At 47.6% G+C, this 27027-nt stretch overlaps 1 protein-coding gene across 1 annotated transcript in view; it reads right to left on the reverse strand.

Moving 5' to 3' along the window:
• The window catches only part of ERN2 (endoplasmic reticulum to nucleus signaling 2), a 1116259-nt gene that overhangs the window by 377151 nt on the left and 712081 nt on the right, over positions 1 to 27027 (reverse strand). Inside the window, exon 13 of the mRNA XM_069647392.1 lies at positions 8559 to 8832. Coding sequence (XP_069503493.1) covers positions 8559 to 8832 — 274 coding nt within the window. The remainder of the gene's footprint in view (positions 1 to 8558; positions 8833 to 27027) is intronic.

Below are 27027 nucleotides of genomic sequence, written 5' to 3' on the forward strand. Positions count from 1 at the left end.
GAACAGCGTAAAACAGATGAACATTCGGAACGGATGAGCGTACAGCGGATACGTGTGTAGAACAGATGAATACGTGAAGCAGATGGGTATGTAGAGCACATGAATACTGATAACGGATGAATATGGAAGTGCGGAGAGTGTGTAGATCACTAGAGCAGAAGAATGTACAGACCTTGCGAACGTACAGAGCGGATGAGTGTGTACAGCAGATGAGTGTATAGAGCTGATGAATGGATAAGTGTACAGTGAGGATGAGTGTACAGAACGGTTGTGGGTATAGAACAGAGGAGTGTAGAGATGAATATATGGAACAGCATAACGCTGTTAATGCATGTAAAGCATAAGTGCCTAAAGTGGATGAGTGCAGAGAGCAGATGAGTGCCTAGAGGGACAAGTGCGCAGAAGATATGAATGTGTAAAATTGGATGAATGCATAAAGGAGATGAGTGCGCAGAAAGGATGAGTGCGCAGAGAGGACGAGTGCGTAGAGGGGACGAGTGCGCAGAGGGGACGAGTGCGCAGAGGGGACGAGTGCGCAGAGGGGACGAGTGCGTAGAGGGGACGAGTGCGTAGAGGGGACGAGTGCGTAGACGTGACGAGTGCGTAGACGGGATGAGTGTGTAGAGGGGATGAGTGCGTAGACGGTATGAGTGTGTAGAGGTGATGAATGTATAGAGGCGATGAATGTGTAGAGGGGATGAGCGTATAGAGGCGATGAATGTGTAGAGGGGATGAGTGTGTAGAAGAGAGGAGTGTGTAGAGGAATGAGTGTGTAGAGGAATGAGTGTGTAGAGGAATGAGTGTGTAGAGGAATGAGTGAGTAGAGGGGATGAGTGTGTAGAGGGGATGAGTGTGTAGAGGGGATGAGTGTGTAGAGGGGATGAGTGTGTAGAGGGGATGAGTGTGTAGAGGTATGAGTGTGTAGAAGGTATGAGTGTGTAGAGGGGATGAGTGTGTAGAGGGGATGAGTGTGTAGAGGGGATGAGTGTGTAGAGGGGATGAGTGTGTAGAGATGATGTGTGCCTAGAGGGGATGAGTGCGTAGAAGGGATGAGTGTGTAGAGGGATCAGTGTGTAGAGGAATGAGTGTGTAGAGGGAGGAGTGTGTAGAGGGGATGAGTGTGTAGAGGGGATGAGTGCATAGAGGGGATGAGTGTGTAGAGATGATGTGTGTCCAGAGGGGATGAGTGTGTATATGGCGAATGAGTATATACAACGGATGAGTGTATATGGCGGATGAGTATATATGGCGGATGAGTGGATAGAGTGGATGAGTGGATAGAGTAGATGAGTGGATAGAGCAGATGAGTGGATAGAACAGAGGAATGTATAGACCTGATAAGCGGATAGAGCGGATGAGCTAATTGAGTGAATATAGCGGATGGGTAGATAAGTGTACAGTGAGAATGAATGTACAGAACGGATGAAGGCATAGAACAGATGTGTAGAGATGAATACATGGAACAGGATACTGCTGTTGAATGTGTGTAAAGCACGAGTCCTTAAAGCGGATGAGTGCGGGGAGCAAATGAGTGCGTAGAGGGATGAATACGTAGAGGGGTCGAGTACATAGAGGGGATGAGTACGTAGAGAGAATTTAGAAGTGTGCCCAATAACCTCTCTATGAATTAAGAAGTATGCCCAATAGCCTCGCTGTGAAAAGTTGAACCTAGAAGTGTGTCCAATAGCCTCTCTTAGAATTTTAGAATTGTGCCCAACTACCTCTCTTTGAATGTTGAACTTAGAAGTGTGCCCAATAGCCTCCCAGTGAATTCAGAAATGTGCCTAATAACTTCTATGTGGAAACGGAACATGGAAGTGCGCCCAATAGCCTCCTGTGATTCTAGAAGTGTGCATTTAGAAGCTGAACTTAGAAGTGTACCAATAGCCCGGCTGTGATTCTGGAAGTGTGCCCAACGGCTGCTCTGCAAATTTAGAAGTGTGCCCAATAGCCTCTCTGTGAATTAAGAAGTGTGCCCAATAGCCTCTCCGTGAAAAGTTGAATATAGACGTGTACCCAATAGCCTATCTGTGAATTTTTAGAAGCGTGCCCAATAGCCTCTCTGTGAATTTAGAAGTGTCTGAAAGGGCATGTAACCCATCATATCTCACCAACATGCTTACTCTCTCCTTACATCACCACTCAACTAGAACACAGAGATACTATGACACCATTCGGTATAACTGTTCTCATATCAACATTCGCTGCTCACTCCACATCATTCTAAGTAATCACTGCTGGTTATACACCCCCCAGCCAGGCGTTCTCCTCAGGCGTAACGCAGCCACATCCGATCTGGATAAATCCCGCCAGAACTAACACATACTCCTGACCTCAACCATCACACCTACCGCTAGAAAGCAGCTATCACACAGATACCGCACGAACTGTACACATACCCGGTGCTCACACGCACCTTTTGACTCTCTCTACTCTCTCTACTAATATGAACTTCGGTTCCCAAGGGCGTTCAACCTACCAGCGCCTTCAGACCATACCAATGGTATATAAGGCGCTATATAAATGCAAAATAACAATAACAACAATATCCCTTCAGCAGCACGTTTGTGCGTATTGCGCAAGTGTGATAATCTAGGCCGGCACAGAGTGTGGCGCGACCCTTGATTTGTTGCTGAGTTGGGGGGCCCCCCTCAGCATGGCTCACAGGGGGGCCCCCACATTTTGTGTTACGCCACTGGGTCTTGGGTGAGTCGGATGTGGGGTGGAAGTGAGTTCCACAGAGTGGGGGCCAGGGCTGAGAAAGATGATCTACCTAATCTAACTGAGTTGGTTTCTGGTATCACTAGGAGGTGGGCAGAGCTTGATCTTAGAGTGCGTGGTGGATGGTTGGGTCTTAGTTTGTCCTGAAGATATTGAGGTCCGGTTTTGTGCATTGCTCGGTGCGAGATGCATAAGGTTTTGATGGTCACCCTTCGTCCAACCGGGAGCCAGTGCAGAGTTTTGAGAGCTGTGAAGATGTGATCTCTTGGGCCAAGTGCTAGTAGCAGTTTGGCCGCAGCATTTTGTGCTCTTTGTAGCTTAGTCAGGTGGTACGCATGGACTCCGAGGTAGAGGGAGTTAGCATAGTCCAATCTTGACATTACAATTGATTGGACCGTGGTGAGTCTGTTGGGAAAGGAGAGGTATGGAAAAATGTGCCTAAGAATTTTGAGGTGGTAGTGGCAGGACTTAGAGACGTTGTTGACTTGGTGCGAGAGGGTTAGGTCTGAGTCGAGAGTGCATCCAAGGTTTTTTACTGAAGTTGAGGTTGTCGAGGGAATGCCCATGGATGATGGCCAGGGTAGAGGGTGAGGAAGAAGATCAGTGTTGCCACACACCATGATTTCAGTTTTGGTGGGGTTTAAAGGGAGGTGGTTTGTAGTCATCCAGTGATCAATGTCAAGTAGGCAGGGAGCGAGATTGGGCTGGCAGCTGGGTTTTGAGTTAATGAGTTTTAGGATTAGTTGGGTGTCGTCAGCGTAGTTGTAGCACAGGATATTGTGCAAGCGGATTATTCGTGGGAGGGTGGACATGTAGAGGTTGAACAGGAGGGCTGATAGGCACGCTCCTTGTGGAACTATGGTATTGACTGGTCAGGCGGCGGAGACAAAGGAGGAGAGGAGGGTTATTTGTTTCCTATTGTTAAAGAAGGATGCTATCCACTTGAGAGCGTTCCCACGGATTCCTAGGGAGTGGAGGCGGTCGAGGAGGATAGAGTGGTTGATTGTGTCAAAGGCGGCGGATAGGTCAAGAAGGATAAGTGCATCGCATCCCGCAGAGTCTGCTGTGTTTTTAAGGTCATCCCAGATTGAGGTCAGGGTGGTTTCGGTTCTGTGTCGGGGTCTGAAACCTGATTGAGCAGGGTCTAGGAGATTGTTGGCTTCGACAAAGGCGTTTAGTTGGGAGTACGCGGTTCGATCGATGAGTTTAGCAAGGAACCTGGTGTTTGAGATGGGGCAGTAGTTTTTGGGGTCGAGAGGGTCGAGGCCCGTTTTTTTTAGGAGGGGTTTGACATGAGCAATTTTGAACACGTCAGGGAAAATTCCAGAGGAGAGGGAATCGCTTATGATGGTTCTTGTGTATTCTCCTGCGCAGGTAGATGCAAATATTTCTTTGAGGGTTGATGCTGGGCAGGGGCCTAGCGGGGAGCTGGATGGTTCCCGGGCGGAGAGAAGTTTGGTAAATTGGTCAGTTGATATTGGTGTGAACGAGTCGAAAGTCAGGTGGGTGGTAGTTGCAGGCGGAGGATTGGCGGGTGGGGTGGGTGGAATGTGCGGTGGGTGCAGGAAGGCCAGTTTGTTGATTAGGGAGTTTGTTCTTTCGAGAGCAGTGGTGTAGAAGTGGAGAGAGAGTGAGTCGCAGAGTGATTGAGAAGGGGTTGATTGGGTGGTGGTACATGATGGTTTGGTGAATTCAAAGATGATTTTCTTGAGTTCTTTGCTGGGGTTTCCACTGTTGAGGATTCGAGAGATGTAATGGGCTTTTTTTGCTTTCTGGATTTCAGCTTTGTAGTGGCAATGGTGCCGGGGTAAGGTGGATCTGCTCATGGTGGTTTTATCTTTCCGCCATTTGCGTTTGAGGGATTTGTATAGTTGTTTTGCAGTCTTCAGTTCATGTGTAAACCATCTTCGAAAAGGGCCATGGCGAGTGGATGATTGGCAGGTGGGTGTGAGCGGGATTAATGAGGTATTGAGCCATGTGTCAAAGGCGTTGGGGGTTAAGGGTACATTGCGTGTGGAGGTAAGGGGTGAGACAGAGCGTGTGGGCAAGGTCGGAAAGAATTTTTAGTTTCTTCCAGCATTTGCATAGATTTGGAGGTTCTGGTTCGGGTATGTGGAGGGGGGCGGGTGAACGAATGGTGAAAGGGACAAGTAAATGGTCGGATCAGATGATAGGGGTGGGGGGGTTTAATGAGGATGTAACTCAAGCAACAAAATAAACATTCACGCAAATACAAAGAAATCATATACACTAAGAAGAAAAGTGAGAAGAAAATTAGAAGATGTATATATTCAGAAAGACAAGATAGATGAGAAATATAGAAGCTTGCTGCAGTAGAAAATATAACGCGAATAAAGCGGCCATGTTGAAAAGATGGACATCGGTTTCGTCTAATAGTAAGCTAAGAAGCTTGAAGGAGAGATAGAGGCTGCAGGAGCCGACAGGTGCTGGAAAACAGCTTTGTGTGAAGAACAAAGAATACCTGTTTGGCTTGGGATCAAGGATGCCACATCAAGAGGTAAATGCAAGGCACAAGAGGAGTCAAAGAGGATAAGCTACATACGCACAACATATTTCTCTTAGATTAAGTAAAGGAGAAAACATTTGCAGATGCCAAGTACTGATCAAAGATGCAGAAAGCATATGCAAGATGGAGCAACCAAGTCTCCAGAGGGCAAGAGGAGTAATAGCACCCAGTACAATTGAATTAAATAGCATTAAATAAAAGGTCAGACTGGACAAAATCGTGTTCTCCTCACAATAAAAGTTCAGAATCGACAAAATCGTGGTCTCCTCACACGTGGTGCAAGACTGGAAAAGAAGGCCTATTCCTTAAGCCCCAGACAAAGATAGCAATGTACCTACACTCCCTTAAGAGCGCAGTCAGAAAGGTCAACTACAGAGAAGAAGACTTGGCTTAGGGCCTTACTGATGAGAGATGGTAGGCTAATTGGCCAAGTGGGCAGTGGTTTGACATTGTTCCCCGCACCTGGGTTTCGTTTTGCTTATGTGCTGTTAATGCGCCAAATGTGCAAGGTTGGGAGAGAATGCCAATCAATCATAAGGGCCTATGTAGCGATGAACCATACAATGTTGCAGAAGCCCATCTGCTGCTGTTATTCTGCTATGAATCTGTTTTATACGTAGTGGAGGTAGTTCAAGGCATGCCTACTGGATAGAGCGCAGCTAATTCTAAAACTAAACAAAGTGTAGGTATATATGTTCCCTTAACCAATCCCTCCTTTCGATAGGTTTTTACTGTTTGCCACGTAGGATGACGTCATAGCTGATGTACATCCAGGTATAAAGCCTTTGTGTAATTGAAATGTAGATGAGATTGTTTATTCACCAGGTTTACCTACTTTATTTGAACTGATAAAAAAGTAGTATTTTGCCATATTCTTTTAGTTGGTCTGATTATTTGGGTCTGAGATCGTTTATTGGTAATTCCATATGACACTTCGAAAGCTCCTAGTGCTACTGCACACAGGAATATACATAGTTGCATGTTTCCTCATCCGAGGCCACCAGAACAACCATGCCAGTAAGTTTTTGGTTTGCGTGGTCCACCAATGTCCTACTAAGGGGACATCATGACATCATCTAAACACTATACTTTTTGATGGTATTTGCTAGAATTCTTGGTCAGGCTCTGCCGTCTAGCTAAATTCTGAACATCGCATATGATGGTAGCAACTGAAGACATGAGATGCATTACCTAAAGTGGCTATACTGTACATGTTCATTGGCATTGGATGGCATTACTGGTGAAATTAAATCTGCGATTGGTCATATAATGGCATCAACTGTTCATGCATGACTACATATTGGATATGGGGATTATACCATGCACATGAGGCATTAAATGAGATTCAAATGCATTACTCTGGAATGTGTGGATGTGCTTGGAATGTGATGGCAGCACATTTCATATGGCGCCCATTCTAGCATATGTGTTGGCACCTGCATATGGGATGCTGCACCTTACATATAGCAACCCTAGAAGTATATTATACTTTTGATGATGATGATGATGACATTTGGGAGTAATCTGAGGCTGCAGTTGGCATATGATGCCAGGACTTGAATCTGTAAGGTTGCAACTTTATACCACTAGACCTGGCAAGTGAGCCTAGAACAGGCAGAATATTGAAGTATGTACATTCAGAAGCCCACAATAGATGCAGTAAGACAGCACTCTGGAATATGAAGCTGTTTTTACCATTTAATGACTATACCCAGCATCTGAGGTTAGAACAGCTATAAAAAGGAGGCAACTAAAAACGTCTGTATTGGCATGTTAAGGGAGTGCCCCCGGCATATGTTGTTTCTGGGTGCAGCATGTTACATCATATCTCCTCCTGGCATATCAAGGCATCCTCCAAGTTAAACGTTTTTCCTAACCAAAATAATCTTTTGGTCTCTTTAGTAACTGTTGGAGATTTTATTAATATGAAACCAATTTAAGTTTTATTTATATAGACCACCTCACTTTCTGTGAAAACATTAGAGGAATATGTCATGTGTTGTCACTTCCTTTGATGTTATAAGAGGCAAAGGTAATGCACTATCACTTTCGTGGATGTCATTGTTGTATGATGTCATTTTTGCTACCCCCAGCATTTTGGTGAACTGACGGTTATTAGAAGGAATTCAGCTTGTCTGGGCCTTATTGTGGTCTTCAAATAAGGAGCTTCTAACTTTGTTCCTGGTCGTGTTAAGGTTTCTTGAAGAAACTATTACAAAGTGAAGATTTTCAGAAAAGTATTGGAACTGCGATTGTCTTGGACAAAACAAACTCCACCCCCCAAAAGATTTTTTCAAATGTTTGAAGTAGTTGTCCAGATCAGATTAAAGAGCGCTTTTACAATGAAGGATGAGCAGCAACATATCAACCTGCATTTCATGATGTGGGCAGAGGAGGTTTCCACAGAATCCCTATGGGGACAATATTTATGGAACATAATCAGTATGAGATGCTGTCCCATAGTACTCTGGAGAAGGATATATGGATCCCACACTTTTTCCGATGTGGTACAAATGATCACACTGCACTAGGAGGAGGGGGCAAGAAAGAAGAGACAGAGGCCCTGTCATTTTACTGTGGTGGGAATGAAACATACTGCACCCAGGAAAGGGTGAGAGCCCACCCAACTCTAAGGAAGGGTTTGTGGAGTCATAAACTAGTAAACAAAACACTCAGGTGAGGGTGCAATTATATCCTCACCAGAAATCTGGTGAGGATATAGACCTAGCAGTACCCAACAGTGCTCTGGAGAGGGTAGTGCTGTGGAAATGCTCACAACCTTCCAGGGAGAGGTCATATATCAGTCTGAACCACTATACACAGGGAGGCATCCGCAGAGAGCAACTTAAGTGAAGATCTCAGAGTACAGTGAAGTGTTTGACATCATGGAAGAGCTCACAGCACTATAAGGGTGGATACTGTAACGAAGCACTCATAGCAATTCTGTGGCGGGTAGAGTCAGGGAAGAACACTCACAATTTTAAACAAGGTGGGCTCATACCCATATTCACAGAAATGTAAAGAGGAAGGAGTCATAGAACAGCAAGGAAGGAGTCAGACAGCTCAAGAGCACTCTTGGGAGAGTGGACTTAAGATTAAAAAAGAGAAAGCTCTCTTGCTGGATGTTTTCACCTCAATCAATAACCGTAGTGTCCACTGTCCCTCCAATGCAACACACCATTTCCGTGTTATGCAAGTTCAAAGCTATTATTCCTCTCCAATACACACATGTGTACACGTACCCATGCAAACATGTACTGCTCCACTTTCAAGAATACAAACATACTACCAAGTGTGCCCACATATGTACCTCCAGAAGCTCCAGAGTCCACAGCTAGTGAAGTAGAATCATGGTTGCCATTGGACGCTCGATCTCTTCGTTGGTCGCTGCTCTCGTTGACCCGGGAAGGCCCCATAGTTGATGTCTGCGTAGCCCCATCTATGGAATAGAGTATTTCAAAGCCCAAGCTGCTGTTAAGTGTATGTCCCGCTGATGGTGGCACTTGCTGCTGAAGAAGCAGGAGCTTTTCCTCAAGCTGTTGCTCCAGCTGCTGTTGCTGCAACTTCTGCTGCGCCTTCATTTTCTGTTACAAAGACAATGGCATGAGCAAAGCCTCCTGCTCTTGGGTGCAGTAAACATTTGCAAATATTTTAATCTATTAAGATTCACAGTTCTCAACTGGTTTTGTTTTTCACAGATGAAATTATATCTCTAGCCCAAGTAGAATATCAAGTACTATGTTCAAACCTGGAGCAGAGAGAGCGTCCATTTTCAGGATTTGACTAGCAGCATTCCAATTTGGGTCCAGCATTTCCTTGTATTGTAAAGGTAGCATTTTTGGGATGGACAAGACTGAGGGGACCTCGATTGTAGCCCAACAGGGAGGGAAAGGCCAGTTGTGAGCTGGAGTCCGAGTCCATGTATGTATGTATGTTGTGAGACATGCATGGTATCAAGAGAAATGACACAGGCAACATAGCCCAAGTTTCACAGAATGGTTTATTTCAATATCAGGATGGTGTAAGGCATAACCTGCCCTATAACTAAGGTAGGGATTTCTCCTGCCTAAAGAAAACTAAGGTAAGCCTGTGTCTGTAAATCCAAAGTTTGTCTGTGTCAAAACCTATGCTTGCCCTCACATCTAGAAATAAACATTGAGTGGGGTTCTTCTTAATCAACTAAATAGTGTTCAAAAGTAAAGTCTCAGCTGTGCTTAGCTTAAAGGACTTCTTGGGTTCCCTATCCCAGGTTTAACACAGTTCCAATAGTTGCTTGCCTCAACAATATTCTGCCAGGCCTTGAGGTTCCCTTCCCCAAGTTCAATAGATCACAATTCTGTTCACACTGTGCTTACATACAGTCTGACTTTCAATATGTTGGTTTAACTTCAAATTTTCGTTTGGTATTCAATATGCCGTGATCTTATTCAAATAGCACTTTCCATTCTGTTTGGTATTCAATATAACATGGTTTCATTCAAACCGCAATTTCCATTCAGTCTGCAATTCAATATAGTTCATATTCATTTAGGTTCTTTGACCGTTACTTGCCTACTGTCCCCTGGGAGCGTTCCAGTCTTCCTGTGTCTTCTGACACTCACTGGCTTTTGACGTCTCCACAGCGGCGGTTCCTGCTGCTCCCGCTCACCTTCTATGTAGCCGGGAAGCAGACCGCCTGTGCTCCGCTTACTCGCCAGGCGCTTCTCTGCACACGCTGGCGTCCTAAATGGATGCGGGCTGCACCCCTTCTGCTTCTCAGCTGTTTAGCAGCTTCTGCTGCCCTGGTCCTGCAACCACCATGGGAGCCGCTCACTCCGGGTCCTGCAGGTCTTTCGGGATCATTGCTGACTTTCAGACCTCCTGGTCTCGTTCCACCACAGCGGTTCTCCCCCTCTTGCTTGCTTGGGTCTCCTTCCTTTACATACTGGAGCCCTATTAAGGGGCCTCAGGTGTGAGTCGCTGGCTTGTCTTGCCTGACCATAATGAACCCAATCAATGGGACATGCCTGACCTTCAGTATTGGCTGCCTTCATACCCCTCTTCGTCCCAGTACTGGAGTGGTGTTTGTAATCGGAAATGTGCATCACTCCTAGTTGCGTCTTCCTCTTTTCAGTACTTGGTGGGTACTAACAGGGAAAAATAGGGCATGCATGGATGTAGACCATGAAGGTTGAGGGAAGCAAGGTTAAGTTAGTATTACGGAAGGGGGATATCATGTCTTGCCATCCGGGACCCTCTCACCAATCCCCAAGGACTCTCCACCTAGGTAATCCTCCCTCACTTGTCCGCCCCCAGGGTCAGGATCTAAACGCGATGGCCCTTTGCTGCCCAGATGAGCAGAAGATCCCTAGGGAGTGGTCGTGAGGGTGCCTTCAGGTTTCTCACAATGTATACCATATTATACAGTACATTCTTCATCCAAACATGTATAAAATAGCAGGCTTTTGAGGCAGAGGCTGGTAGAGACAGATCTCTTTGTCAAAATATACTACACCTGGACTGACATGTTTGGTTGAGGCCTACATTTCATACACCACTTTGATACATCTGAAAGGGCAAGGTGGTTGACACCTAGATTCTCTGTATTCAGTTGCCAGGACGTTTGGAAGGTGAGGTTGAGACTGTAAAGTTACTGTAACTGAATGGCATGGATTGACTAAATGCATAAGTCTGTGAAGCTGGGGTGGTGGTGGTTTTGGGACATGGATTTATTTCCAGCCTCTGCATTGCATGATATGCATATGAAGGAAAGCTGAGGGTATTCACAATGAGCCAATTCTGTTATGATCTTTGTGAAGGTGGCCATCATTTTTGACAATTTACCTGTTGTTCATTGTAGCATTCTTTTAACTTGTCTGTTCTTTCCCAACCCACTTCCATGCTTTTGTTGTTTCCGCAATCCTGTGGAGCATGATCCTAAGCATCACACACTCTGCCAACCCCAAGGCTAACAGGTTACTTGAAAGTGTGTGTTCAACTATGTTCCATGTAGTACCTGAAAAGGAAGGCTTAGCTCTGTGGCTCACTGTGAGCAGCTGGATTGAATACAACTACCTTTTGACTAGGTCACACCACGTGGCAGGATTCAACTTGATGGGCCATTAAGACAAACACAGAAGATGATGGTGCATGTCATCGGCAGGTTAACCTAGTCTTTTCCTATTCTTCACAAATAAGCCCTTCATATGTGCCATTGTACCATTGATTACCCAATAAATATACACCTTTGTTTCATATTTACCTTTGCTGTGGGGGCAATCCCATGTATTAAGTATTGTAAGAGATCAAGAGTAAGACGCATGCACTGGCATTATGGTGATTGTTAAAAAAATGTATTGATAAAATAAAGAGAGGGTTGTGGAAATCCTACCTATCGCTAACTCTAGGACAGGTTTCCCTGCCTCAACAAAACTAAGGAACGTCTGTGTCAGAATGTCCACAACAAAAAGATCTCTGTCCTGTGTCCAAATTCCTAAACTGACCATCACACACTAAACTCAATACAACATGAATGGGAAAATGTCTTTTAGCCAATCACCTGCAGCTCCTTGTCAAAGTTCCAATATAAAGTTCCAAAGTGTAAAACTAACCAACTAAGTTCTACCAGTTAAAGGGGTCTTCCCTTGCCCTTGATTTCTTTTTTTTTTTAAACAATTTTTATTAATTTCAACTTGTTAACCATACAGTTCAGCAGCAAGTACACATGTCAATTTTCATGTACAGTTCCAAGTTGTATTTTCTCCCCCCCCTCCTCCGCCACCTCCCTCTCTGGGCCCACCACACACTACAGCCTCCCTCCATCCCTTCCTCCTTCCTCATCTCCTAAAGGGCTATCTTCCCTGTGCATACTCGGTCTAATCCGGACAGTGTCACAACTAATTGTTTCCAGGCACTCAACTTGTCTGCTTCTTCCTCCCCACCTCTATTCGCTGCCTCATTCCACACCGTTGTTTCGACATTCGCCCATTTCTGGAGATCCTGCCACCAAGCCTCGGCACTCGGTCTCCTACTTGCTTTCCAACCCATTGCTATCCTATGTTTAGCCAGTATATATGCCAGGTCTTTTAGTTTGCTCACATTTTTGAGTTTGCGCGGCCTGGGGAACCCCCCCAACATGCAGGCCCATAATAAGTTCATGTCCAGGTTTATCTCCTTTCCGGCCAAGAGGTGGGCCGCCTCCCTCCAGAATCTCCTTATTTCGGGGCATGCCCAGAACAAGTGTACCATCCCTGCGTTCTCCTCATCACATTTTGAACATACCTGTGTTCCAGTCTTTTTAAACTTGGCTATCTTCTTAGGGGGTCATGTATGCCCTGTGGGTGACATATAATTGAATCTGTTGCAACCTCACATTCCTTGATACTTTTTTGTGGTATCCCTGTACCCTGACCCACAGCCCATTTCCCATTGTTTCTCCCACCTCCTCCTCCCAATCCCGTCTCGTCTGGATCACCTCTCTCCCCACCTTAGACATCAGCAGCTTGTATATCCGGTGGACCTCATGGCCCCCTTCCGACACATCATAAAAGGTTTCTATGACCGCCTCGGGCTGTTGGGTCAGCACTGCCTCGGGCCACGTGCCTTTTATCATCTTCACCAGCCTGGCACATGTGATATATTGTTCCCGATGCAATCCTGTATTTTCTTCCAATATATCAAACTCCATCGCCTTCCCATCTTGCCACACATCCCCCAATGTTGCTAAACCTTCCGGTTCCCAATGCTTCCTTATGCTCCTCCTCGTTTGCCCATCCACACCTTTCAGTGCCACCAGCGGTATCTGTGTGGAGCACAGGAACGGATTCCCCATCATCTGGCAGGCTCTGCGCCACATCTTCCCACCTAGGCCTAGCAATCTTGTCCCTCCTCCCCATTGCAAATCTGACAATCACATCCATTCACTCAAAAAATAAGGGGTACATTAAGCCCTCAGTAATTTAGATTCAGGTGTAGGATCTTCGGATAACAACTATTGGAGTTGACTAGCCACGTAGTATACTTCGGAATTGGGCAATCTAATGCCCCCTTGTTCATAAGGTTCTGAAACTTCCATAACACTACTCTATTCCTGGAGTTATGCCATATGAACCCTCTGCATATGCTATGTACTTTGACGAAGAATCGTTTGGGTATCATATATGGTATGCTCACAAAGCAGTGTAACAGTCTGGGTAGTACAACCATCTTTAGCAGCGCCACTCTCCCCATCATGGTCAGAGGTAGCTTAGCCCAGAAAGTAACACTACTTTCTATTTTAGATACTGGCCCTCATTACGACCTTGGCGGAGGACCATGGTGCTATTAGCACCATGGTCCATGGCGCTAAGGGTGCAATTCCGCCATGGTGGTTGCGGACTTACCGCCCCATTCCGACCTTGGCGGGGCGGTAAATCCCCAATCCCCATTTTGCCCTTCCCCATTCCCATTTTTGCCCCATAGGGCATAATGGGAGTGGGGAAGGCGTTAATTACGCCACCGTAAATTACGGTGGCGTAATTAACATCAAGGTCCCTTAGCACCATGGATTTTAACGCCTGCAAAAAGCAGGCGTTAAACTCACCATGGCGCAAAGGGACCTCGTACTCAGGCGGTAAGGGTCGGCGCTGTTTACGCTGGCGTAAACCCCTTACCGCCTGGGTCGTAATGAGGGCCACTGCCTTCTCGGCATTGTATTGTGCTTGTGTTCAGCTTCAACACTGTGATATATGTCGACTCCCAGATATCTGAGCGTCTTGGTTTCCCATTTTATCTGTAATACTGGCAGTTCTTGTTGTGTCATTCCAACATATCTGCCTAGGGGGAATACGCTCAACTTTTTTGGGTTAACTGTTTTGCCAGACAGCATTGCATACCGCTCCATAACCTCCAACATGTACTGAAGGTTCTCCTCTGGATATTTCAGATATAACAGCATATCATCCACGTAAATCGATATCAAATGTTGGCCACCTTTAGTTTTGATTCCTACTTCTCAGTATTAGTGCCTCAAGTACACCGCTAAGGGTTCCAATGCTAAAATAAAAAGCAGCGGGTACCACGGGCATCCTTGTCTAATACCTCTGCCCAGTTGCCACTGTTCTGATATGGTTGCTCCCGTTCTGACTCGGGCTAATGATTTGCTGTATAGTAATTGAACCCACTTCAGGTATACTGGCCCGATACCATATTGCTTTAAAACAGCCAGTAGTCAGGTCCACTTGACCGAGTCAAAGGCTTTCACCGCATCCAGTGAGACTATTGCCATCTCTTGAGAGCTTCCCTCTGTCTGCTCTATGACGTGGTGAAGTCTTCTAAGGTTGTCGTATATACTCCTGCGGGGGACATACCCCGTTTGGTCCGGGTGTATGAGTTTATTTATAACTGGTTTTAGCCTATTCGCCATCACTGCTGTAAGTATTTTGCTGTCTTGATTAAGCATCGAGGGCGGTCTGTAGGACCCACAGTCCATGCTCGGTTTGTTGGGCTTAAGGAGCGGTATGATGATCGCTTCCCTGAGGGATTCAGGCAATGTGCATGTGTCTAACGCTTCATTCAGAAGTTCCAGCAGCGGGGAGTAATTCTGACCTGTATGCTTTGTAAAACTCACTCGGGAGTCCATCTGCACCTGGGGCTTTGTTGGTGGGTAGTAGCTTTATCACTTGTTCTAGCTCTTCTATCGTAATAGGAGCCTCTAGGTTCTCTCTTTCCGCCTCCTCGAGTTTGGGAAGAGTGATCTCTGTTAATGCTTCAAACACATCTATTTCCTCATTCTCAGTAACCTCTGCATATAGTTTCTGATAACATTCAAGGAAACATTCCTTCCTGGGTATCCCGTGTCTGGCCATCTGCCCCCTTCCATTGCTCTTATCGATTGTCTGGGGGTCTCACTTTTATACAACCATGCCAGTAATCTGCCCGGCTTGTCACCTTCTGCATGCTGCCTCTCCACATATTTTTTTATAGTTTAGTTTGCATAGTCTCTCCCAGTGGTATCTACATTCTTGCTGTAATTGGTGAATGGTTTCCGCCTCCTCAGGGGATCCCAAGCCTTCCCACATTTTGGATTCTAACTTTCTCTCCGCGGACTGCAATTCCTGTGTAATGCTACCCTGCAATCCTTTTGATTTTGATATTGCTGCTCCCCTCACTACCACCTTAAACGCTTCCCACAGTGTCCCAGCCGATTCCACACTATCGTATTATGTTCAAAATATTTCTTTATTTCAGTTCTCAGGTCTTCTCTGAACGCTGTATCCCTTAGCGCTTCCGCCCTCAAGTCTCCATGTAGGGATCCTCGCCCTGCGAGGCGAGTTCTGCCATGTCACTATCAGCGGGGCATGGTCCGAAAGGACCATGGCCTTGTATTCTGCCTGCGTCATTTCTCCCATCAATTCCGATCCAACAAATATATAATCTAATCTGGTGTACAGTTTTTGTGGGGCGGAATAGTGCGAGTATTCTCTATCTTGTGGGTGGTGCATTCTCCATACATCTGCTAATCTAAAATCATTTAGTAGGGTGCTCTAAGCCTTCGCCACTGGGGCAGGCTTCCCAACCTTTTTGTCTGATCTGTCCAGTTTTGGATCCATGGTGCAATTGAAGTCCCCTCCCCACCCCATATGACTGCCCCGTCCACGTATGGGCTGAGCTTAGCATATAGGTTCCTAAAATAAGCAGTGGTATCCTGATTTGGAGCATAAATGTTGATGATGTTCACTTCCTTATTTTCCACCATCCCTCTTATCAACTTCATCCTCTCATCTTTATCTATGGTGGATTGTAACAGCTTAAACGGAACATGTGGTGCTATTCATGTTATAACCCCTCTGGCATATGCCAAGTACGTTGCCCCAGGATATTCCCTTTCCATTCCTTAGCTACCACCTCTTGCTTTTCTTTCGTCAGGTGAGTTTCCTGTGACAGAGCAATATCTATTTTCTGCCTTCTCAAGTACATCATAACCCTATTCTGTTTAATATAATTATTTAGCCCCTTCACACTTCAAGTCACTATCCTCAGGTCTCTCATCCTATCCAATACCTACTCCGCCCATCCCCTTCCCTCCCTTCTTTTCTTAGCTTGTGGCTTGTGATTATAGGCCGCCCCACCTTAAGACCCCAAGCTCCCTCCCCTGCCCTCTCCTCAAAAGCCCCAACTCCCCCTCCCCCTCCCACTACCTGCCCCAACTCTCTCCCCTACCCCCCACTCAACTTTCCCAACTGCTGCCCAGCTCCATCCCTGGATCTCAGGCTACCCCGTATCTAGTCCCTTTCTCTGTGCTGCCGATACTCAGAGCTCAGCAGGGGGATGCCGCACTACCAGTATCCCGACTAAACTACCTACGGGGGGTTATAGCACGTCTCCTGGTGCCACTACCCTAAAGTAGCACTTGTGTCTCCTGCTTCAAGCTAACAACATATTGCAGTGTGTGTATACTTGCGCTCTCGTGCGGACCCTTTCAGTCAATCTCACTGTGTTCTACTTTATAATCTAGTCCCAAAGTCAATACCTATGCTGTAATTATCACAGCATTATATCTACTTGTCCAACATTACGGCAGAGAGAAAGTACTGGTTCACTTATCCGTTCTGCCCTCCGTCTGGTCATCCTCTCCTGACGGACAATTCCTCGCATCCAACCATGTTGTCACATCCTCTGGTGATTCGAAAAAAAGGGCCTTGTTCTTGAGGAACACTTTCAGCTTAGCTGGGTACAGCAGCATATATTTGTAGCCCGCCTCGCGTAGCCCCCTTTTGACCGACACATAATTCAAGCGCTTCCTCTGTAACAAGAACTTGTAGTCCAGGTACCGGGTAATGGTCGCAGCTGCCCTGCTTATCGTTCCTCCTTCACGAAAATGCTCCAGGTCCTTCTCTCTATCTTTATAGTTCAGAATCTTGCCGATGATTGGCCGTGGGGGGCTCCCGGTGGCAGCCTTCTGTGCGCTCTTTCTACTGCGAACCGTAGGGCAAGTGATCCGCCTGTTATCTCATGTAATAGCATGTTCTCAACATAATTTGTCGGGTACAATCCTTCGTCACCTTCCAGGAGCCCCACGATACGTATGTTATTTCTACGTGCACGCCCTTCTGCTTCTTCTGCTCCGTTTTCCAGATTACGCACTTGTTGTTGCAATGTGTAGACCTCCTTTGCATTGGCCGAGCATGTACTTGTATTAGCTTTCACGTCCTTTTCTAGTTCCCCTGTGCGCTCAGCCAGCGTTCGGACATCTTGCTGCAGTAGATTAACATCCACGCTCATTGCATCTATTTTGAATTCAAGTAAGGCCTTCAATTCTGAGAGAGCAGTGTCAATCTTGCTTTCCCATGATACCTTCAGTTCGGCAATGGCATCTAGTATCGGTTGGTCGTTATGTGTTTGGACCACCTCATCCTACGTGCTCTGACCCTTAGATTTGCCCCCTTCTGTCACAGGTGTCGATTTGGAAAACTCTTCTATGGTTGGCTGCTTCCCCTTGACTTTGAGGAGCTTAGATGGCATTACTAGGGATACCACACTGCGACAAGGCAGTACTTTCATGTTGGGGACTATTTGTTCTATCATTGGGGGCTGCTTCCCAGCTCCTACCCTTCATTCGTGGTCAGTATTGTTATAGCGCAGTGGGATGTCCTCCTTGTCTTAACTGCTCTCTGTTTGCTGTATGAGCGTTGTTTTGGTTGCTCATTCAAGTTTCTCTCTCCCACCGTAGAGCCTTGTGGCTTTCGCTTTGGTGCACCCTTATTCCATCTTCAGGCACCAGTTCTATGAGAGTCCAGCCTGCCCTTGCAATGTTCAGCGCCAGCCATACGATCTACTCCTTCTTCCTGCTGTTACCATACACCTTCCGTGTTCCCAGTGTTAGTCTCTGTTGCCTCTATCTACACAGCATGGATACTGGTTCCATACAGCTCATTCCCCTGCTTCTGCGCTGTCGTTAGAGCCCCCAGGGGCCTCAAAGGGGTACCTCCAATGCTGTTGCCTTGTAGCTGTGCCGTTCAGGCGCCCGCCAGAGCTCTTGGTCAGCCTGTGTCTTCCCGCACACCCCTTCTCACCTGGGGCTGTGTGCCTGTCTGTCCCTGCACAGCTCCAGAGGGACCACTGTTAACCCCTCCCTCTCTGCCAGCCAATTTTGCCTTTTTTTCGCTGCCATTCGTCTGCACTATGATGCGATCAGGGTCAGGGCGTTTCTCCACCGGATGCGGCTCCCAAATCTTCTCCTGCAAGGGCCGTATCCTTGGGTTCACATATCATTGTGCCCGCATCTGCAGGGTTAATGTCCTTAGCTCGTATCCTGCCAGAGACCGCTGCACCTCCAACCTTATCATCCTCTTGGCTCTTTTGTTTGTTTTGCTCCACCGCGGGCTCCAGCCATCACAGCATACCTCTAGTCCTTAGCCACGCTGCGGTCAGGCTATGATACTCCTGTGCCTTCGATAAATGTCTATCAGAAGTGTTGTTTGCTGATAGTACGGGTAGCGATGCCCGGCTCTGATCGCTGCATCGGCCAAGGAGGCCAGTCACCTCCGCCCCAATCCTGTCTCCGTCGGTGCAATCACAGCGCTGTCTCTACTGGCGTCGCGCGGCACACCTCTGCACCTCAGTGTCTGCTCCGTACCGGTGCAAGATTTCTCTGCCGCTATTTGCCGGACCAAAGACCTAGTCACTCTGCTTGTATTGCCCAACAGGGCCTGTTGTAGCTGTCCGTGCAATCACCGCCGCTGCTCTTCGCGAGTGGCTTAGTCCAGCTGGGGCATTAGATGCAGCTGCATATAGGTCTCTGATCTTCTTCGCCGTGGTCCGGGGCTAGCGAATCTCACTGTTCCTCACACGTCTCACTGCTAAATCCCGGCGCACTGTGACTGCCTCTGACTCCCCGCTGTCCGTGCTGGCATCGGGTGCGTAGGGATCTATGTGTCTGTCTTCTCGGGCTCCTACAAAGGTACAGCCGACTCTAGTGAGTGCCCAGTACCGCTGCGTTGCTTCCGAAATCCATTGTTCTTCTGGTGTCCTGTGGAATTCTTTGTTCTGCAGCCGGCGCCATTTTAACTATTGTACTTCTTATCATTTCCCGACATAACTCCGGTTCCACATCACAGTTCTTCACAATGAAACAACCCCATTGTGCCTCACATGTTCCCACTTCCACAGCTCTGTTTGGGTCTGGCGTGTCCCACTCACAACGTTGGTGCTTTCCAGGATATTGGGTGGGTAAAGAAAGCTTTATCATTTTTTCCATTTTGTTTTTCTTTCGTAGCTTAGTGAAACAAAACGTTATTTGAGAGAGACAGACGAGCTGGCATGCCGGTTGCGCAGCGCAGGGCCATAAACTTATCCATTTGGTCCAGGCCCTTTGAACACTTCACAGAAGAACACATTAGCTCCTGTACTGCAGCACACGTTGCAAACGCTCTTGAGTGCAAAAGCTCTCCAGTGGTGGTCCAGGGCCAAGCTACTTTGTATGGGCAAATGCCAGTGCAGTGAGTCTCGCCACTGTCTCCAAGGTTTGGAGCATGGACATAGCAGAGTAAAGTGCAGCATATAGGTTAGAAGAATGGCCCTATGGTCGACAAATCAAAGGATAGTTCTTCGCCTCTGCTCATCCAACTGCTGTGCTGGACTACATTGGAGGGGACTCACTGTGCATGAAGGTGTGTGTGGGGTGGGGGTTTCAGAGCTGCATGCTATCAGTTAACACCCATCAGAAAAGTCCAATCGTACTGAAAAAGATTTCTTTATAAGCAAAGATGAGCTATGCTGTGTGTTCCTTTTACATGGCAACCGTCTGCATTTTTTTTCTATTTCGGAAGTGCTGCTAAGCCTACAGTCCACCAACGTCCGGAACATCAGTTGTAATGCCCTGTCTCACGAGATGAGGTTTTGCCGGTCGGCACAGAGCTTGAAACTCGTTCACGATATTGATCTGTTGGCAACCTTCCCGGATTTTGGCCTCCTGGCGTGTGCCACTCCTTGCGCCTCATTCATGAATCACCACTGTAAATGCTGTATTGTTTACTGCAGATTATCCCCATGCATGTCCCCCCAAGAATGCTCATGCTGATCTGCGATAGCACCTATGTACATCTGGTGCACTTTCACTAAAACAAGCTGACATGTCCAGCCTTACTTCAGGACTTTGCCCACTTTCATTGTCACTGCCATACCTTTGCCGGATTGTTCTGCCGCCTGCTCACTTGATCCTGCACGCCAATCGTGCTTGGAGGCGACACTTGCAAGCAGAGCCTTGCACTGTTAATTAACCCAGGTCTGACTGTTTTCGCAACGCCCTATTGTTCATTTAATTGCACATTCTATGTCCACTTGCACATGCACACCAGACGTAGCCCAGTGTTTCACGAGGCGTGGCTTTACCTGTGTGTACTTTTACTATCTCTCATTGTGCTCTTCAAAGCGTGTTACATTTTGCCTACTTGTACTCCACTTGTCATGCCTGCTTTTCATCAATTATGGATCTGGAGAACACCAGTCCTTGATAAAATATGGACCTAGTCTACTACCGCCCCTGACCAGGCAGCCTGTATGCTGTAATTGAACCATTTCTTGACTTCAACTACCTTTTTGACATGGCAGCCTGTGCTCTGCACCTGAACCCTATTGTATCTGCAACTACCTATTTTGACATGGCAGCCTGTGCGTATCGTGTCTGCAACGACCTATTTTGACATGGCAGCCTGTGCCCTGCACCTGAACCCTACCGTGTCTGCAACTACCTATTTTGACATGGCAGTCTTTGCGCTTGTCTGCAACTACCTATTTGACACGGCAGTCTGTGCGCTGCAACGGAACCCTATCTTGTCTGTGACTACCTATTTCGGCAGAAGCCTTTTCTGCACAGCTGAGTTAGACCCCGCTCCATGAGGTGAGGCTTTGCCAGTCTGCAGACACATACCAACTCTGTCTGTAACCGATATGCGTTTTCTAGCACTTCACCAAATGTAAAATGCACTTTCTTTAACTAGCGCCTAGTTGCCTCTTGGTGTTGCACGCTGAAATAAATGTTAACATAAATAAATAAAATAAATACAGCCTACTTTCGTGGCATGCAGACCGTCTGACAAAGACAAGTATGCAATTGCCCAAGGTCCCAAACCATTTTAGTAAATTGAATATGTCCAATTTCCCAGTTTTCACAGGGGCTAAGGGGGTGAGTGAGCCTGCACCAAAGACTTAAAATGTTTGTACATCTTAACACTTTCTTTGGGCACACTTTTGAGATGACCGAGTGATTATCCATTTACCAGCTTTTGGTTTTAGGTACCTGCAGATCTGGTTGAACATGCACGTTTGCCCATTTCAAAATGCTAATTGGGGAGCCCCATTCCCTACAGCTGGAAAAACATAGTGTTATATGATTTTCAAATTCAAAAGGGCAGTGAGAAAATGTTAACTATGTTTTTTGGGTGCACACAGTTTCAGGTGGTGCAGTTTTGTATCCATGAAGCACATACCTGATCACAAAATCAATACATTGTAAGGAAGGAGAAGAACTAGTTCATTCAATGCAACATAAGCAAAGGACTTAGGTTATTTGAGGCACCTGTGTGGTTTGTAAATTATTATGGATTTTATGAGTGATATTTTAGATTGTAACAGATTATAATGGAGAATATGTTTTCTAATGCATACTACAATGGGTGAAGTCCCTGGTTTTATCATTAAATTTGAATAATAATCCCCAAATGTATCACTAGCCCACCACACCCACTAGCTGAAAGCAGGTGAAAATGGTCTGTGATTATCGATCACCTTTTGGAGCGATTTAATTTTGGCCACCAAATATACATTTGAAGTGACACAGCCTCAACCTGTGCCTTGTTTTTGTGGTGTGTAGATTATCAAGGGACGTTAACTGTCCTCTGCATTGCCGAGCAAAGAAAAGCAACCTAGTTGTGGAGCTGAAACCCTAAATGACCACTTAAACAATGCTACAAGCTTTCTTTGAAAGCGTGACAGGGACCCAATGGCTTTTTGGGGGGTGTGGGGTCTACTTCAATGGAAAGGGTTGAAGTTCCTACCTACCTATACCATCGCCAAAATATTTGTCCAGCATGGCCCCCAGGGCTTTTTTCCCTGGTGATTTGTGTAATCAGTGCGGCTACATCGCATAGAGGAAGGGTATGTGAGAAACCTGAAGATGTCTCACCCACTAGTCCCTGGGGAGCTGTCATCCAGGTGGCCAGGACACGGCCATCGGTATTGGATCCAGTTCCTGGGGGTTGACCAGTGCGGGAGGATCACTTGGATGGGGGGTCCTCGAGGAGTGGAAGTGGGACACTGACGGGCGAGACGCGGTACCCCCTTCCTTATAACACCTTTGCCCCATCCTACACTGTAGGATGTTCAAAAGTTCTACGCCCCCCATCCCCCTTTCCAACACAAACACTTTCTTACACCATGAAAGACAACGGACTAACACAAGGGCCTTTTACGTGACATGTTCCAACACAAGGGTGAGCCAGAGTCAGACAATTGACAATAACTACACACACCTGACGGCCCTGTCACTTCCCCACAGGGATAAAAGGTGGAGCACGAGAGCACACTATGAACGAGGCAAACCGCACGAGGAGGCAGCTATTCCAAGACAGCAGTTCAAAAGGAGGAGAAAGGCAGTGAGAACTGAAAGGACGACAAGGAAGGAAGTGCCCTTTTCGACCTGACTCGCAAAGCGCCTGTGAAAGGAATCACAAAGCCGGGAACAACGCTAGCGTGTGGCATAACAGATATCAATGGTGCAGGGAGCCCTCCTACACCGATAACCAAGGCAGGGAGAAACGCTTGCTACTGTGGTACCGTCCTTGACTACAGACACAAGAAATGCCAATCGGTTCATCACAGGTGGTGAGTTGGAGGGAGAACCGATAACAAACCGAACTGTGTTGAGCGAAGATTGCAAATGGCAACATGATATGAATTGAAGAACAAAGACCTTGGGCCTCATTCCGAGTATGGCGGTAAGGGATAGCGGCCACCGGTAACGAGACCGGTGGCGGTGATCCCTTACCGCCCTACTCCGAGTTCCCTTTGCGCCCTCGCCCTTAACGCCTGCTTTGAGCAGGTGTTAAAGTCGAGGGCGCAAAGGGGCCTCCAAGCCAATAACGGTGACCGTAATGAACGGTCACCGTTATTTGCATCTTCCCCATTCCCATTGAGCCCTATGGGGGCTCATTTGGGAATGGGGAAGAGCCTTGGTGAATGGGGAATTACCGCCCCGCCAACCTTGGAATGGGGCGGTAATTCCGCCATCCACCAAGGCGCTGCCGGTCCGGGTACGGCGTCAACCAAGGCGTTAATAGCGCCATTGGTTAGCGCCGTACTCGGAATGAGGCCCCTTGTGTGTTACAGAACTTTTAAAAGCAGGGAAAGACCAGCTGCAGAGTGGCCTGGCGCCAGATGGGCGCTCATTCGAAAGACTCTGGTTTGGTCCCCTTTCTTTTGTTAAACTACAGATACCATGATGCCCTAGGAGAGCTGACGAAAGAGGTCAAAGTGGTCATAAAAGGGTGAAGTAAAACCCCTTGTACAATCAAAAGTCTTTGACCCGTAACCAAGAGGAAAGCTAAATGAAGTGAATCCCGCATTAGGATAAAGCAAAGTGTACTGTGTAACTGGCAAATGTGAACCCGGCTGAGGGATGCCTGCAAAGCGGGGTGAAGCACGATAACCCTGTGAACATTGTGTTGACAAGAGTGAACCCGGCTGAGGGATGTCCACAGTGGAAGCTTGTTTAAAAAGGCATTGAGACTCGTGAAAATATTGTGAGTGAAAGACCGTGGTGAACCCGACTGAGGGAGGCTAACATTTGAGAAGGGTCTCACCCTGGAGAGGGGGACCCAGGGGTGAAGAAAAATCACCCAAAGTAAAAAAATACCAGCAGGAACTTTTGTTTTGTAATTTTGATACATCAGGCCCTCAGAGGCAAGAGACTTTGTAGAAAAAAGACTTGACCACCAAAGGTCCTGATATCGGTGAAAGGAACTGTAGCCTTGTGCTGGAAAAGCCCAGGAGTGTGCTGTGCTCAAGAGTCTCACCCTGTCCCGTGCTAAAACCGTGAGGAAGGGAGACCCCAGCCATAACATCCTGACTTATCTTTTGTGTACACTTCTTTCTTTTCTGGTGAACATTATCCCACACTATTTTGTAACTTAGCAGTAAGGATTGGCAATAGTTTTGTTTTAGTATAGGCCCTTTTTAATTGACAAGACGCCACTAGGACTGCCTTATTATTATTTGATGTTTGTAGCTTGCTCTCATCTTAGTTTGGCACTTTTCTCACCCATTTATACAGTTTAATAAACACCCTTGAACTGTGATCACTTGTGACTGTCTTTACTGTTGCCAGCATAAGTTCCTTAAAGTGTGGCCAAAGTACACTCAGTAAATGAAGAAGGGAGTCTGACTTTCCCAATTAACAGTCAGTCCTAAAAGACAGTGGCACTCATTACGACCCTGGCGGAAAGTGACTGACCGGACCGCCACAGCGTAAATAGCGTTTCCGCCATTGCACGAAGGAGCAAAGTGCGGCCCATTCCGACCCATCGGGCACGAGCACCACGGCATGGCGGAAGTGCAAAGTCCGCGATGGCGGAAATGACCCCAAAACAGCCCACACCGCCGCCGTACGGCGCCCTAGGTGCAATACCGCCACCCATCACAGCGGACACCGCAGTGTGCGCCTACCGGAAAGTACGGTGACCGGAAATATACGGAAACGGAAGTTAAAACATGGGCCCGGAACGGGAAACATCCCGCCGTACACCTATAAAACCACTAAAACCACACAACCACTAAAATCACTACCCTGAAACACACCCCAACCCGTCATCCACCCTAGCGAAACCAAGAAAAATGGGAAAAGTAGCGAAGAAAGCGTGCGACCGCAAGCGGCAGGTCCACTTCTCCCGTGAGGAACTCACCGTGCTAACAGAGACCCTCCAGGAGAATGCTGCCGTCGTCTTCTGCACGCAAATGACCAGGACGGCACTTGCAAACAAGAAGGCCATATGGGCTCTGGTGGCACAGCGGGTAAGTGCGGTGGGGACCGCACCCCGCACCCCACAGCAATGCCGCAAGCGATGGGACGACCTGCGGATACGCGTCCGCAGCATACACTCTGCCAACCGCAACATTGCCACAGCCACCGGGGGAGGTCCTGAATCACCCATCAAGTTGACCCCCTGGGAAGAAATCTGTGCCTCCACCATCGGAATGGAGAGCATAGAGGGAGTCGGAGGGATGGAGAAAGGAGTGCAGACATCTGAAGATTCAGGTAGGTGGGCCAAATAAAACAATGCCAAATCCACAAAGTCCATCCATGTGAAGTACCATGCGTCCACATAGTGCAACAGAAACACATGTCCAGGAGAACGTCCACACACATCGGCCTGATAGCGCACGTTAAAACCCACAATAAATACATAAATAATTAAAAACCCCTAAAACACGCACTACACGTGCAGCAGGCACACCCTAACTGCAGGCTGCCAAACAACTGCACCCTCACTCCACACACAAATGAAAGCACCTCCAAGGCCCCGACCCAAATCACCCTCAGGTACCACCCCAATGCATGTGATACAATGCCATTCCAATTCCCACAGACCCATCAATAACCCTCGCCCTCCTTTACTCCACCACAGGGTCCGATCCAAACGACGAGCTTCAGGACACCCCTACCAGCACACCTGCAAAGAGGGCCAAGACCAACGGCCAAAGACCCTCCACCTCAGCTGCACGCATCAAGACACGGCAGCAGCACAAATCAGGTGGCAGCACAGAGGAGGGAACATCAACAGGCACCCCAGCAGCCAGCATGCCCACAACACCACCACCACAGGTCCCCCCAACGGATGCCACAGAAGGCACTGCCTCTGGTGGCAGCAGCACCATAGGTGACACCCCATTGATGGCAGCATGCTCCGACACAGAAGACGGGGATGTCGAAGTCAGATCCATCCATGACCTGTCCCAATCCCCCTGTCTGTCCCATCCCGTACAACATGAGGATACCACGCAGGGGCACCCACAAGACGACGACTGGCCATCCCCCACAAGCCCTGTGGCAAGGCAACATGAGGACAACAGCCCCTCTGTGACACCCCCGCAAATGGCCATGGCCCAGCAGAGGCAACAGTCCCTCGACCAGTTAATCGTGCAACAGCAGCAACTGGCCACGCTCCTCAAGGACCATGCCGATGAATGTGGGGGCACTAAGGCAGACATAGAAACATCAACTGAGACACTTAGGGCAGAAATGGAGAGAGGTACAGAGACACTAAGGGCACAAATGGAGAGTAGCACCGAGAGCCTGGGAGTCCAAATGGAGAGATGCACCGAGAGCCTGAGGGGGGAACTGCATGCGACGTCCAAGGACGTATGTGCCGAACTTGCCGCAGTGCGCCGTGTGCTCACTGAGCTCTCGCAAACCCTTAGGGACATGCATGGACGTGAGCAGGCAGAGACATCATCCGTTGCAAGTTCCGTCCAGGGCAGCCCCCAACGTAGATCTGGGAGGAACCTGCGCTCCACAGGCAGGGGTGCCCCTGATACCCGCAGAGGGGGCTTGCAATAGCGACTGCCCACTGACAATGAGCATCTTTGGACACTGGTGTTCGGGGGGGAGGTAGGAGGGTGGAGGGGGTGTGTTGGGCTCACTTGGGTGGCGGGTCGATAGGGTGTACAACATGATATCACATATGCCATAAACAGTGCACGATCAACCAATGAGATGTGTGGACATTGATCTTTGTGTACTAGGCCATCATAGGCGTACAGTCCATATT

This window comes from Ambystoma mexicanum, chromosome 2q (genome assembly GCF_040938575.1).
Source record: "Ambystoma mexicanum isolate Mex_15411 chromosome 2q, UKY_AmexF1_1, whole genome shotgun sequence".
In the NCBI taxonomy this organism is placed as follows: domain Eukaryota; kingdom Metazoa; phylum Chordata; class Amphibia; order Caudata; family Ambystomatidae; genus Ambystoma; species Ambystoma mexicanum.